This window comes from Oncorhynchus tshawytscha, linkage group LG06 (assembly GCF_018296145.1).
Source record: "Oncorhynchus tshawytscha isolate Ot180627B linkage group LG06, Otsh_v2.0, whole genome shotgun sequence".
NCBI lineage: Eukaryota > Metazoa > Chordata > Actinopteri > Salmoniformes > Salmonidae > Oncorhynchus > Oncorhynchus tshawytscha.
This window is the reverse complement of record NC_056434.1, coordinates 63,440,841-63,454,818: the sequence shown is the minus strand read 5'-3', so window position 1 is coordinate 63,454,818 and position 13,978 is coordinate 63,440,841. Positions and strand designations below refer to the sequence as shown.

The window sequence follows — 13,978 nt, the reverse complement described above, 5'->3', positions numbered from 1 at the left end:
GACTCCTGTGTGACAGTCCCCTATTGGTAGGAAGACCATGTTGCTCTTTAACAGCATGCAAACCAAGTGCAGCTACATCACACAGCTACATATAGACAAGATGACCTCCTTAAAACTATCTGTGAGTCAGTGAGCTATATCTGTCTGTCTGTCAGTAGACCTCATGATACACCTGCAGGTGTGTTGCTATCTATCATCTCCACCCTCCCTCTGGCACAACCAACACATACCTACTTAGACCTTGAGCTACAAGGAAGTGTTTACAATTTAGCCTGCATTCCAAGCAATGAGAATACAGAGAATACCGAGCACACACAGAGACATAGATACAGACACACACGCTCAAAATATGGCATAAGCAGAGACATGAGGTGTCAGGTGAAAGAGGATCAATGACAAATGGCAGGCAAACACAACAGGTACAGGAATGATGGTTTATGGGTAAACTACTAAATAGCCAAGTTGACTACAGAGCAGACCTGGGTTCAAATACAGCCAGGTCCATAATTATTGACACCATTGATAAAGATGAGCAACAAAAAAAAGACTAAAAGACTATAAAATAAATAATACAAATACTGAGCTATATTATATGCTAAAAAGAAATCCGGAAATAATATTATTTTATACTAATACAATGGCTCGGGAAACAATATTTTGTTTAACAAGTAATAAAGGCAATCTAAAAAGATCTGGGTCAAAATGACTGGCACCCCTTTTTCCAGAACTCTAGTACAATCCCCTTGCGAGGAAAACGACACTATGCCTTTTTCTCAAATGTTTTATGGATTGGAGAACCTTGGGATGGATCTTAGACCATTCCGCCATACAGAATCTTTCCAGATCCTTGATATCATTGTCTGCCCTAATGGAATGCCCTCTTCAATTCAAACCACATGTTTTCAATGGGGTTCAAGTCCGGAGACTGATGGCCATTGCAAAATGTTGATTTTGTGGTCAATAAAGCATTTGTTTATATTTTATTAGTGATTGGGAATATTGTCACAAGTGTCAGCCTCCTGGCAGTAGGCAACCAGGTTTTTGAAGGCTAGGCCAATTTACCAGACACTGTATAGAGTTTACAAGCCTGACATGCAAGGTTACCTGAAGGCCAATTTCTTGGTCACATCTACAGTGCCTTCGGAAAATACTCAGACCCTTTACTCAGTACTTTCTTGAAGCACCTTTGGAAGCGATTACTGCCTCGAGTCTTATTGGGAATGATGCTAAAAGCTTGGCACACCTGAATTTGCATTCTTCTCTGCAGATCCTCTCAAGCTCTGCCAGGTTGTTTTCAGGTCTCTCCAGAGATGTTCGATCGATCGGGTTCAAGTCTGGACTCTGGCTGGGACACTCAAGGACATTCAGAGACTTGTTCTGAAGCCACTCCTGCTTTGTCTTGGCTGTGTGCTTAGGTTCGTTGTCCTGTTGGAAGGTGAACCTTCACCCCAGTCTGAGGTCCTGAGCATGTTTTCATCAAGGATCTCTCTGTACTTTACTCCGTTCAGCTTTGCCTCGATCCTGACTAGTCTCCCAGTCTCTGCCGCTGAACAGCATGATGCTGCCACCACGCTTCACCGTAGGGATGGTGCCAAGTTTCCTCCAGACATGACGCTTGGCATTCAGGCCAAAGAGTTAAATCTTGGTGTCATCAGTCCAGATAATCTTGTTTATCATGGTCTGAGAGTCTTATGGTGCCTTTTGGCAAACTCCAAGTGGGCTATCATGTGCCTTTTACTGAGGAGTGGCTTCCGTCTGGTCACTCTACCATAAAGGTCTGATTGGTGGAGTGCTACAGAGATGGTTGTCCTTCTGGAAGGTTCTCCCATCTCCACAGAGGAGCTCTGTCAGAGTGACCATCGGGGTCTTAATCACCTCGCTGACTAAGACCCTTCTTCCCCGATTGCTCAGTTTGATCTGACATGCACTGTCAACTGTGGGACCTTATATAGACAGGTGTGTGCCTGTCCAATCAATTGAATTTACCAATAAAGTTGTAGAAACATCAAGGATGATCAATGGAAACAGGATGCACCTGTGCTCAATTTCGAGTCTCATAGCAAAGGGTCTGAATATTTATGTAAAGATGGTATCACTTTTTTATTTTTAATACATTTGGAGGGGGAAAAAAACCAAACTGTTTTCGCTTTGTCATTATGGAGTATTGTGTGTAGACTGCTAAGGATTTTGTAAGCCATTTTAGAATAAGACTAACGTAAAAAAATGGGGGAAAAGTCAATGGGTCTGAATACTTTCCGAAGGCACTGTATGTGTAAAAGTGTGTGTTGTACATGCATGCGTGTGTGCCTGTATGTGCATGAGAGAACCATCAGGGCTGCCCTCCCTTTCGCTCTGGGTTTTCATATCCAGTGAACGTCTGCGTCTCTTCCTGTAATACCTTTTTGGACACTAGTCTAAGGCCAGATGTGTCGAATGGCTCAGCCTTTAAACCCCTGGCTGGATGCTGTGGATTTCATGCCTTACTGCAGATACTCTTTCTAACATGATAAGGGAAGTGACAGCAGCTTGAGGGAAAGAAGCAATAAGTAAAATTAACATAAATTCAGATGGTAATGTATTCTGCAGCTGGGGATGACTTGCTGTGTAAAAGAGACACTTATTTTGCCAAAAGATTCCATTTTGAAAAGAGCAAAGAGGAAAGATTGCAAAAAGGTTCGCAAAGACTGCAAGTATAATGAACATATATTAGTCAGGATATTTCAGAGGATTTAAAGAGTTGTGGTATTAAGTTTCAATACCCGCACAAACGCACGTGCGCACACACACACACACACACACACACACACACACACACACACGCACACAATTTCCCTATTGGCATTTCATTACACAAGATAAGCATTAAGCAAAATGACGATCTGAGCTATTTTGCCTCATTGGTAATTAGATTTAAGACAGAGGGTCAAATCTACTTACATCCCAACTGACAAGATTATATTTAAAGAAACAAAATGCAGCTACAGTTAAATTAATTAACCGCTACGTTTAAGATTAAATCAGAATTAAAAATGTAATTACTTCAGGCCCAATTCACCAGACCTTCTCTGCTTCCTTGTTGAGAATGATGAGTGAGGGGTAATTAGTGCCACAGAATTACCCAGAGTCATTTGAATTCCATAATTTTGCATTTGTATTGGGATATTGAATTTGAATGTATTTTTTTTACATTTGTAATGCACCAATTGAGTCATTGAATTCAGAAATCTAATTTGCATTTAATGAATACTGCATTCAGTTTTAAAATTACATTTCAATTGAATCTACACATTAAATATTTATATATTCCGTTTCAATATGGTAGATATTGCATTCCTTGTCCGTGTATCAAGTTCACAAACTATAATTTCCCGTTTATTAAAGTTTCAGATATTCAACATCTCAGATGCATTCAGATTCAACTTTAAAATGCATTTCTTTAAATTCAGATTCAAATCCAGAGACAACATCCTGGTACTTTGCCAGCTAGGAAAAGTAGAGGAGAACAGATAGAATCAAAAGCTCTCTGTGGTAAACAGTATCTTCTGGCGCCAGTTTCTGGCCTGATCCAGGTATGCTTGACAAAAGCAATCGTGCCCCAAAAAAATGAGAGACATGTGTAATGGAAATAGAGATATTGGAGAAATGATCTAAAGATTGACAACATTTGGATCCATTCGTCAGGGGTGTATAACTTTCTTTAGTGGGACAAATGATGATGGAAACTGTGCTTTTGAAATAATTATTACAATAAAATAGCAATTTGCCTAAATGGGCAACGGAAACACTTCAATCACGACAAATTTATTCGATACTAGTTAAATCATTACGTCCAGCTGTTTTCATCGACACAAGAGATTTAAAATGCAAACGCACCCTAGCAGGCAACTGTCGCATCTATTTTTTATGCAAAACTTTGTAAATATTGACAAATAAATAAATAAAAATCCCTGGACAAGTTCATGGAAACATAGCTACTGTGGCATGCTGAATCCATTTTCTTCCTATGAATGACTCTAGTGTTTGAATCGTTTTGGCTATAACCTTTTATGACCCCATTCCTGAAAGCTAAGATGCTCTGGAACATGGTTGTGCCTTCTGTTCCCCCCTATAATTATCACAGGCTATGCAGGACACATTAGAAGGGAGTGTCACAGAAATCGTCATTTGGCCTCCATAAGAATATAGTTGAACAGTCCTCTCATAGCCCTTCTAAGGCTAGCCGTCACACTCCCTATTTAATCTTGCTCTTGTGACTGACTGAGTTCGAACCAGGTCTCCTGCACGTCACAAGATTGTGTTAGCCCACTTATGCCTGTGGAGAGGAGTTCAGGAAGTTTATATAAAAAGGACAACACTTTGTTCCCCCAGGGGAACAGAAGGCACGTCCATGTTTCAGATCGTCTTAGCTTTCAGGAATGGGGTCATAATAGTTTATAGCCGAAACGGTTCAAATGCTAGAGCCAAATTCAACAGAAGAAAATAAATTCAACATGCCACACTGCTTTCAGAAACTGCCAGATGCTACTGTTTACCACAGAGAGAGTTTGATTTTATCGGTCCTCCTTCACCTTTTCTGGCTGGAAAAGTACCAGGATGGTGTCTGGTTTTGAATCTAAATTTAGAGAACTGCATTTAAAAACAGAATCTGAGAAGTTGAGTATATGAAACTTTGATACACTTGAAATAATAGTTTGTCAACTTGATACAGACAATTATGACCTCATCTACCATATTGAAACTGAATATATAAATATTTAATTTGATTTGAATATTCAATTACTGAAATAGAATTTTAAAACTGAAAGCAATATTCATTCATTTCAGTTTCAAATCGTGAAATACAAGTTCAATTCATGAATTAAATTATTACATTGGTGCATTACAAATGAAAAAAAATATTGAATTCAAATTCTATATCCTAATACAAATTCAAAATTATGGAATTCAAATACAATATTTTGTGTGGCGCTGAAAGCACATACGCACACACAGAGTAGCTAGAGAGCAGAGGGAGTCGGAACGCCGACTGCATTACCTTTCCGAAGCTTCCCTTCCCAATGGCCCGGAGAATCTGGAAGTGGTCAAAGGTTACTGGGAAAACAAAGCAAACAAATCTGTCAGTGACACAGATCGGACAGGCAAGTTGCTTTGTTGGTGTCATACAGTAGTCGCATCAAACATTTTGAAAGCAGTTTAAGGAAAAACTTGGGACAGCAGTAACAGGGAAAAGGTTATTACAGGTTATTACAGAAACGTCTACAGACAATAAGCTCCATTTCTAAAGACTGGCTTGAGCCTTTTAGGATCTCATAGTATGCTATTATACAGTAGATACAGTGGAACATAATCCATTACTGTGAAATAATTAGCTTTTTGTAACACTGGTAATTTAAATGTGTTATGTGGATAATTTGCAAAGCTCACAAGCGATTAGAGGGTATCCTCTCGATTGCAGATCATTAGTAATAAAATGATCATGCCGCTGCCTCGTTGACTGAAAAGAAACAGTGTAGCTGAAAACCACTCATTTGCAATTGGTGCATCTGATTGAAATGTCATGAGCAGTGGGTTAGCGTTTTTCAGCATGAATCTTGTTCTGGAAGCAGCTATGCAGAGTGGTCACTATCTAGCACACCCACAAAGTAATAAAATCTGAATTTAAACCTAACTACAATGCCTAAACTTAACCTTAAATTAACACATTTTTGTTTTACTGAATTTTTTCAATATTGCCCATTTTTAATTTGCAGCTGGCCTCTAAGGGAACATCTCTCAGTTCTGCCTCCAGGATACGACTCTTGACATTAATAGTCAACCTGCATGTCATGGTGGGTAAGGACCATGGAGAAGGGAGCCTCTGCTGCCCTGTCAGAGTGCGTGTCGTGTGGGTGTCATGAGGGCTTCTGCTGGCCTCACCCTGTGGCATGTGTGTGTGTGTGTGCGCGCCAGGCTGGAGTTTCCCTGGGCAGACAGCTTCTTACTAACTAACTTACTCCACGCTATGCCATCCACCAGACCAGACCTTGGCACACAGGCCGTGACTGAGAAGCCACTGCAGAGGCGCCACACAAAAGGCATCAGGCCTGGTTTGCATGTTTTGCTCTGGAAGACGAGATAATCCTCCCTGGATTCTTCCGGTTCAACATTTTGTACATAGCTAATCTTTAAATATGACAGGGCTTTGATGGAACCACAGCAGATGAACGCGGGAACAGTGGAGAAGATGGGGGAAACACTGACTGTACTTGTAATGTAACTAGATGATTTAAATGGATAGACGCACAGAAACATCAACAGACCGGACCAAATCCATGTTGTTGTTATACAGGGATCAACCTATATTGCAGTATTTATACACCATAAACGTCTCTCTATCCCGGGTCAAATAATGTTGCAGAATAGTTTGGGGTTCTGTGAAGTGGGTTTGAGAGCAATATTTGTGTAAACAAATACGCAACATAAACAGGAAACACTATGACAGATTTGATTCAATCCAGTTTCCAGTCTCAGATAGCCTACAGGGAAAAACATCATATCCACACCAGTGAGTTGGTTTGCTATAGCAGAACATTCTCTAGGCTACAATAAGTCTGTGTTTATTGAGATTGTCTGTCATACACAGAGTCTGACAAAATGCTGTGTATGATGGAGGGCCGAAAGGGGAAAATATACAGCATATTGCATTATGCCACCTCAACCTTTCCATCCATCTCATCAATCTGGATCTTCCTTAGAAAGAGTGAATCATTGTAAGATGGGAAACATACAAAACGCCCCCTGCCTCTGCGTCAGCCTGTAGTAGCCCTGTGAATCAGGCCATTCTTTTGAATTAGTGTCAAGTAGAAAAGGCCTGGGGCCTCATGTATAAACGTTGCGTACACACAAAAAATACCCTAAAACATGCATGCACCAGTTCATGGAAAAGTTGGCATTTAGAAACTCAACTTGACATGAGAATGTACTTTGCTTCCCATAAACCTTAGGCCATGCGTGTGCAGTTTCTAATAGTTGAAGTCTTGCTTTGCAAGCAGGAAAGTAACTGAAGCTTTTTCTGCAAATGGAGGATATGATGACATCCTTATGAGAAAAAAAACAGGTAAATATACTGAACAAAAATGTCACTCCAGCTGCAGAAGGTGCCTAAACTCTGAAAGCATGTTACTGTTGTTCTTGTGGCAAAATGCAAATCCCCCAAGGTGCTAAAATGACTTTAGGCCAGTGACACTGACATCATTGGTGATGAAATCATTTGAGAAGCTAATCAAGGTGGATGTACTGTGTCAGATTGAGAATTCCCTGGACTCCCTGCAGTTTGCTTACAAAGCAAAGCAGGGGGTGGAGGACGCCACTCTAACCCTTCCTCTACAAGCACCAGGAACGCCCACAAACCCATGCGAGGCTTCTGTTCATCGACTTATCGCCGGCCTTCAATACTACTCCAGCCTCACATGCTAGCAGAGAAGCTTCTCTCCCACTTAAAGCTGGATGTGAGCATTGTGGGCTGGGTAGTGGACTTCCTTACCGACCGGTCCCAACAAGTGTGAGTAAATGGCGTCATGTCAAAGCAGCTCTGCTCCTCCACCGGATCCCCACGACAGCTGTGTGCCCTCTACTTCTGTACATACTATACACTAATGACTGTCGTAGCGAATAGAAAAACAGGCACATCAAGTTTGCTGATGACTCTGTCATCATCAGTCCACTACAGGATAGAGAGTCTGAGCATGGACCTGTGGTAGAGGACTGTGTCATGGTGTGAGAACTGATTCCTCCAACTGAATGTCTCAAACTAAAGATATGGCCGTTGACTTTAGAAGGCAGCCACTGAACCTCACATCCACTGTGGTCATGGGACATTACTGGTCAGTACTGACAAGTACATGGGAAATGACTGGTCAGTACTGACAAATACATGGGGAATGTACTGGACAACAAGCAGACGTTTGAGGAGAACACAGATGCCATCTGTAAAATGGGACAGCAGCAGCTATTTTGTTTTTTTTGAAAGCTGAACACTGATTTACAGGATTTATATTGAATCCCTATTGATGTTCTCGATGGTGGACTGGTCTGGCAATCTTAATGTTTGCAACAAAAATAGGTTGGACAGGGTGGTTAAGGTGGTCAGCAAGGTCATCGGGGTGCAACAGGCACAGGTCTTAGTGACATTCAGGAAACAAGTTGTGAGTGGAGCGAACAGTATCATAGACTGTCCTGACCAACCCCTCTGACGATTGTGCGCTTTTCCCCCTCAGGTTTGTCGTTTTAAAACTTCCCAAACTCAACAGCAACAGATACAAGACCCCTTTTATCCCACAGGCCATAAACTTTCTGAAGCTGCACATGAAAGGAAATGTATATTTATTGCTGCACTTTTGCACAATGATACTCCTTTTAACTGTTTTTAAAAAAATAGTTGAACCCTGACTGCACAACCAATTTTACTTGACTCATCGCGCTCTAGCGACTCTTTATGGCGGGCCGGACACCTGCAGGCTGACTTCGATCGTCAGTTGAACAATGTTTCCTCCAACACATTGGTGCAGCTGGCTTCCAGGTTAAGCGAGCGGGTGTTAAGAAGTGCGGCTTGGTGGGGCACGTTTCGGAGGACGCATGACTCGACATTCGCCTGTCCCGAGCCCGTTGGGGAGTTGCAGCGATGAGACAAGATCACAAAAGGGGGGTAAAATTATGCTTTGGAGACAAAACATTGATTAAAATCAAATTATATTCCATGTATGCATGGTGTTGAAATATCATTCATGACATTGAATGACAAAGACGAAATTACTATTGTAACAATGGACTAACCGGTTTCCCCGCACCGGTACCCCCTGTATATAGCCTCACTATTGTTATTTTACTGTTGCTCTTTAATAATGTTACTTTATTTGATTTTTTTTTGTAATTTTTTAACTGCATTGTTGGTTAGGGCTTGTAGTAAGCATTTCACTGGAAGTTCTACACCTGTTGTATTCGGCACAATGTGGCAAATACAATTATTTGATTTGTATATGGAAATTGCCTTTTACATTGTAGAACCATTTATTGGTTGTAACTGCCAATTGGGTAATTGTATGGTCCTCGGGGAGTCCAAGTGGTCAAGTGGTCCAAGCGCTTATTAAATGTAGGCTTACCGGTTTGAGCTCCTGTTAGACAGATTTGATTTGGCTTTCTCAAGGAGAGTCTGTACAGTCTTGCCCTCTACCGATGTCCATTCAAATAGGACAGGTTAGGGCTGATAAAGGCTTTTTCTTTTGGGATATTGCCCGTGCATATTTGGATACATCTACTTGTATGTTTTGTATGATCTGGCGCTTTCGCCATTGGATCACCAAGACCTGTAAATAAATGTACACTGAGCCAGTCTACCTGCCTTGCCTTCTGCTCATTGCATGCCCTTATGGCCCTATTTTACAATTACATAGGCTGTCTGGTAGCCTCAATAAATAGACAAAGATTTGTAGCATGTATAGATTTATCTTTTATTTCACTTGAAAACGTGCGACTCGACCATTTGGCTCTTAGAATGCACGACTTGGAGTCAAGTCTTGACCCGTTCTACTTGAGACTCGGACCTTGTGACTTGAGACTTGTGACTCGAATAATAGTGACTTGGTCCCACCTGTGATATCTGGTGTGACCACCATTTGCCTCATGCAGCACGACACATCTCCTTCGCATAGAGTTGATCAGGCTGTTGATTATGGCCTGCGGAATGTTGTCCCACTCCTCTTCAATGGCTGTGAGAACTTACTGGATATAGGGTGGGAACTGGAATAAGCTGTCATACACGTCAATCCAGATCATCCCAAACATGCTCAAGGGGTAACATGTCTGGTGAGTATGCAGGCCATGGAAGAACTGGGCCATTTTAAGCTTCCAGGAATTGTGTACAGATCCTTGCGACATGGGGCCATGCATTATCATGCTGAAACATGAGGTGATGGCGCCAGATGAATGCCACGACAGTGGGCCTCAGGATCTTGTCAAGGCATCTCTGTGCGTTCAAAATTGCCATCGACAAAATGCAATTGTGTTCGTTGTCCGTAGTTTATGCCTGCCCATATCATAACCCCACCGCCACCATGGGGCACTCTATTCACAATGATGACATCAGCAAACTGCTCTCCCACACACGCCATCTGCCCGGTACAGTTGAAACCAGGATTCATCCATGAAGAGCACACTTCTCCAGTGTGCCAGCGGAATTGAAGGTGAGAATTTGCCAACTAAAAGTCGGTTACGATGCCAATCTGCAGTCAGGTCAAGACTCTGGTGAGGACAACGAGCACACAGATAAGCTTCTCTGAGATGGTTTCTGACAGTTTGTGCAGAAATTCTTTGATTGTGCAAACGCACAGTTTCATCAGCTGTCTGGATGGCTGTTCTCAGACAATCCCACAGGTGAAGAAGCCAGATGTGGAGGTCCTGGGCTGGTGTCGTTACATGTGGTCTGCGGTTGTGAGGCCGGTTGGACGTACTGCCAAATTCCCTGGAACGATGCTGTATGCAGAGAAATTAACATTACAGTCTCTGGCAACAGCTCTGGTGGACATTCCTGCAGTCAGAATGCCAATTGGATGCTCCCTCAAAACTTGAGACATCTGTGGGATTGTGTTGTGTGACAAGACTGCACATTTTAGATTTAGTGGCTTTTTTTGTCACCAGCACAAGGTGCACCTGTGTAATGATCATGCTGTTTAATCAGCTTCTTGATATGCCACACCTGTCAGGTGGCTGGATTATCTTGACAAAGGATAAATGTTCACGTACAGGGATGTAAACACATTTTTGAACAGTATGTTCACAAATTGAAATATTAAATATTTCTGGGATCTCTTATTTCAGCTCATGAAACACCTTATATGATGTGTTTACATTTTTGTTCAGTTGTTCAATTAAATAGACATACTAGGACAATGTTTAAAAACTCGCAGGCAGTACAGCATATTTACGTTCAGAGAAAAAGTTCATGCAAAACATTGAATTCAAACGATCTGTTTACAGGTTCACAACAATTTGCAATTGTTTTTTTCTTTCAGAAACTGTCAGATACGAACTACAAAAATCTCTGAAACTGGAAACACTTATCTCCCTCACTAGCTTTAATCACCAGCTGTCAGAGCAGCTCACAGATGACTGCACCTGTACATAGCCCATGAATAATTTAGCCCAAACAACTACCTCTTTCCCTACTGTATTTATTTATTTTGCTCCCTTGCACCCCATTATTTCTCTCTCTCTACTTTGCACATTCTTCCACAGACGCCTCGGCCGGTTCCCCGCGCCTCGTCCGAAGCAACCGGGGACGCCTCGGCCGGTTCCCCGCGCCTCGTCCGAAGCAACCGGGGACGCCTCGGCCGGTTCCCCGCGCCTCGTCCGAAGCAACCGGGGACGCCTCGGCCGGTTCCCCGCGCCTCGTCCGAAGCAACCGGGGACGCCTCGGCCGGTTCCCCGCGCCTCGTCCGAAGCAACCGGGGACGCCTCGGCCGGTTCCCCGCGCCTCGTCCGAAGCAACCGGGGACGCCTCGGCCGGTTCCCCGCGCCTCGTCCGAAGCAACCGGGGACGCCTCGGCCGGTTCCCCGCGCCTCGTCCGAAGCAACCGGGGACGCCTCGGCCGGTTCCCCGCGCCTCGTCCGAAGCAACCGGGGACGCCTCGGCTGGCTCCCCACGGCCGGCTCCCCTCGGCTCCCTTCTGCTCTACAGGTTCCAGCGCCTCAGCAGAGGCGACCGGCCCTCTCCTGGTCCTCGGGACCGTCCCTCTGGTTGACATTGTCCGGCAGCTGGAGCTGCGCGTCAGGGACGGAGTACAGTCATGTTTACTCCCGCTCACCCTCTACGGCGGCCAGTTGTCTTATTATTACGCACACCTCCCACCATCGTTACGTGCATCTGCACATAATGAGATTCACCTGGACTCCATCACCTTCCTGATTACCTCCCCTATATCTGTCACTCCCTTTGGTCCTTTCCCCAGGCATTATTGATTCTGTTCCTGTGTTTGTACGCTGCTCGTTTTTCTTGTTTTGTTCCATTTTAGTTTATTTATTAAATTATTCACTCCCTGTACTTGCTTCCCGATTATTAGCGTACGGGTTAAAGTTCCTATTAAACTCAACGACTGCACCTGCTTCCTGACTCCCTGCATCTCCGTTACAGTAACAACTTAGACATAGAAACACCATATTTTAAAACATTTTGATCACAGACATACATTTCAATTACAGACACATACATGTGTCATGATTAAATAAAAATATATGTACCACCACATCATGACCTAATGACAATCACATTCTTCAGTAACATGTGAGTCAACTAAACTTTTCAACTCCAAGGAAACAAGATCCTGGAGTTTCAAGCTGGTCTGGAGAGAATTCCAAGACCACCGAGCTGAGTTACTAAAACACTTTTTTGCTATAACCCATTCTGATTTTAGGAACCGTTAAAAAGTAAGCATTAGTGTAACTGCCATTTATTTTCTGACCTTAAAGATCATAGTATATCAATGTTTAAGTTCACAAAGACCAGCCAACAGCACTATAGAGATCACAGTGGTGTGTCAGATGCTTTTGGTTGGTAATAAACATAAGAGCTGCATGATACATGGTATTAAGTGCCTTCAGGGTAGTGCTTGAGGTCTGCATATAACAGGAATGGACACCATACCAGCGCTTTTCTGGACTCCAAAGAAAAACAAGCCTTATGCCAGTAATAAAAACCTATTCTCAACTTGATCTTTTTTACCAGGTTTCTCAAAATGACTAGACATGCTCAGCTTCTCACCCACCCAAACTCGAAGATATTTGTTAGTCTTGACTTGCTCTATTGAATTTGGTTCCAAGGTAGTAATAATATAAATGAGGTCCCTGGCCTTGTTTCATGGTGTGGGCAATTAGAAAGGACACGCTACTTCCTGTAGCCATCCATTCACTGTCAGAGGCCCTAGTCTCTCCACATGCCTTGCTAGCTCACAGTCATGCTGAGAGCTTGATTATGGGGAAGGCAGTGCCGTGCTTTCATGTTGCAGACCTCCCGGGCATGGATTAAGCCTGCTTCATAACGCAAATACTCTTTAGCTGAGGGTAACTCCTGACTAACACATCTCTCCCGCTGGGATTCGGTAAGTGTAGTTCAGTCCAGTTAAACACATTTCACGTTATTTTTACCCAAAGCATTTTACTGGAGTGTGGGACGCAGATCCTGCCTCGTCTGTAGTCGTTTTTTCTACTGTCAACTCTTCCTAACCATGGCATTATACCACCATTTCAATAATGTGTTTGCTTCCATTTGCCTTCTTTTCACAATGAGTTTCCTTCTTGCACATCAGACACAGAATAACGCTCAAGAACTGTTTCCTGTGAATCTAAAGTGAGAAATAGCGGTTGCCTATTTTAGGGTTAATTCACACTAAACGAAGGGACACTTAACGTAATTTATTGCAATCCATCTTCTGAATCAGCTCTTCTGTTAACTTTATGGGAAATTACCTACAGTCTGAGGAGAAAATGTTGATATTCAAACAACAAAAGAGTAAAAGCTTCCTGTAATTTGGGTTATTTCTGGGTTAAGTGGTGTTCAACGGAAGCTGGTAGCATCTGCAATCACGACATTGACTCTCCTCCCCTTTCTTGCCTCAGGTTTCTGTGAGTGCTGCATTAGGGCTGTGGGTTTTGGCCTTCATGCAGAGACAGAGTGGCATGCATGGTGTAGGGGATTTTGAACTTCTAAAGTTGGAAATCTGCAAGCATGGTGACGAGGATTGCACATTTTGGGGAATATTCATAGGTGGAAACTTTCCGTGAGAATAAACGGAAATATGGGAATTAACGGGAATATGCAAATTAAAATTAATACCATTTTAATGTTTTTTTGCATTGGATATATTTACCATATAAGGAGACAGAAACAAACCTTTAACCTTATCATAAGAAGACAATTGAAAATTATTAAATCCTTTCAATAGAAAAAAAA

At 42.7% G+C, this 13,978-nt stretch overlaps 1 protein-coding gene across 1 annotated transcript in view; it reads right to left on the bottom strand.

The window, feature by feature from the left end:
- The window catches only part of LOC112252852 (serine/threonine-protein kinase 32C), a 153,317-nt gene that overhangs the window by 93,157 nt on the left and 46,182 nt on the right, over positions 1 to 13,978 (bottom strand). The window contains exon 2 of the mRNA XM_024424524.2: positions 5,036 to 5,091. Coding sequence (XP_024280292.1) covers positions 5,036 to 5,091 — 56 coding nt within the window. The remainder of the gene's footprint in view (positions 1 to 5,035; positions 5,092 to 13,978) is intronic.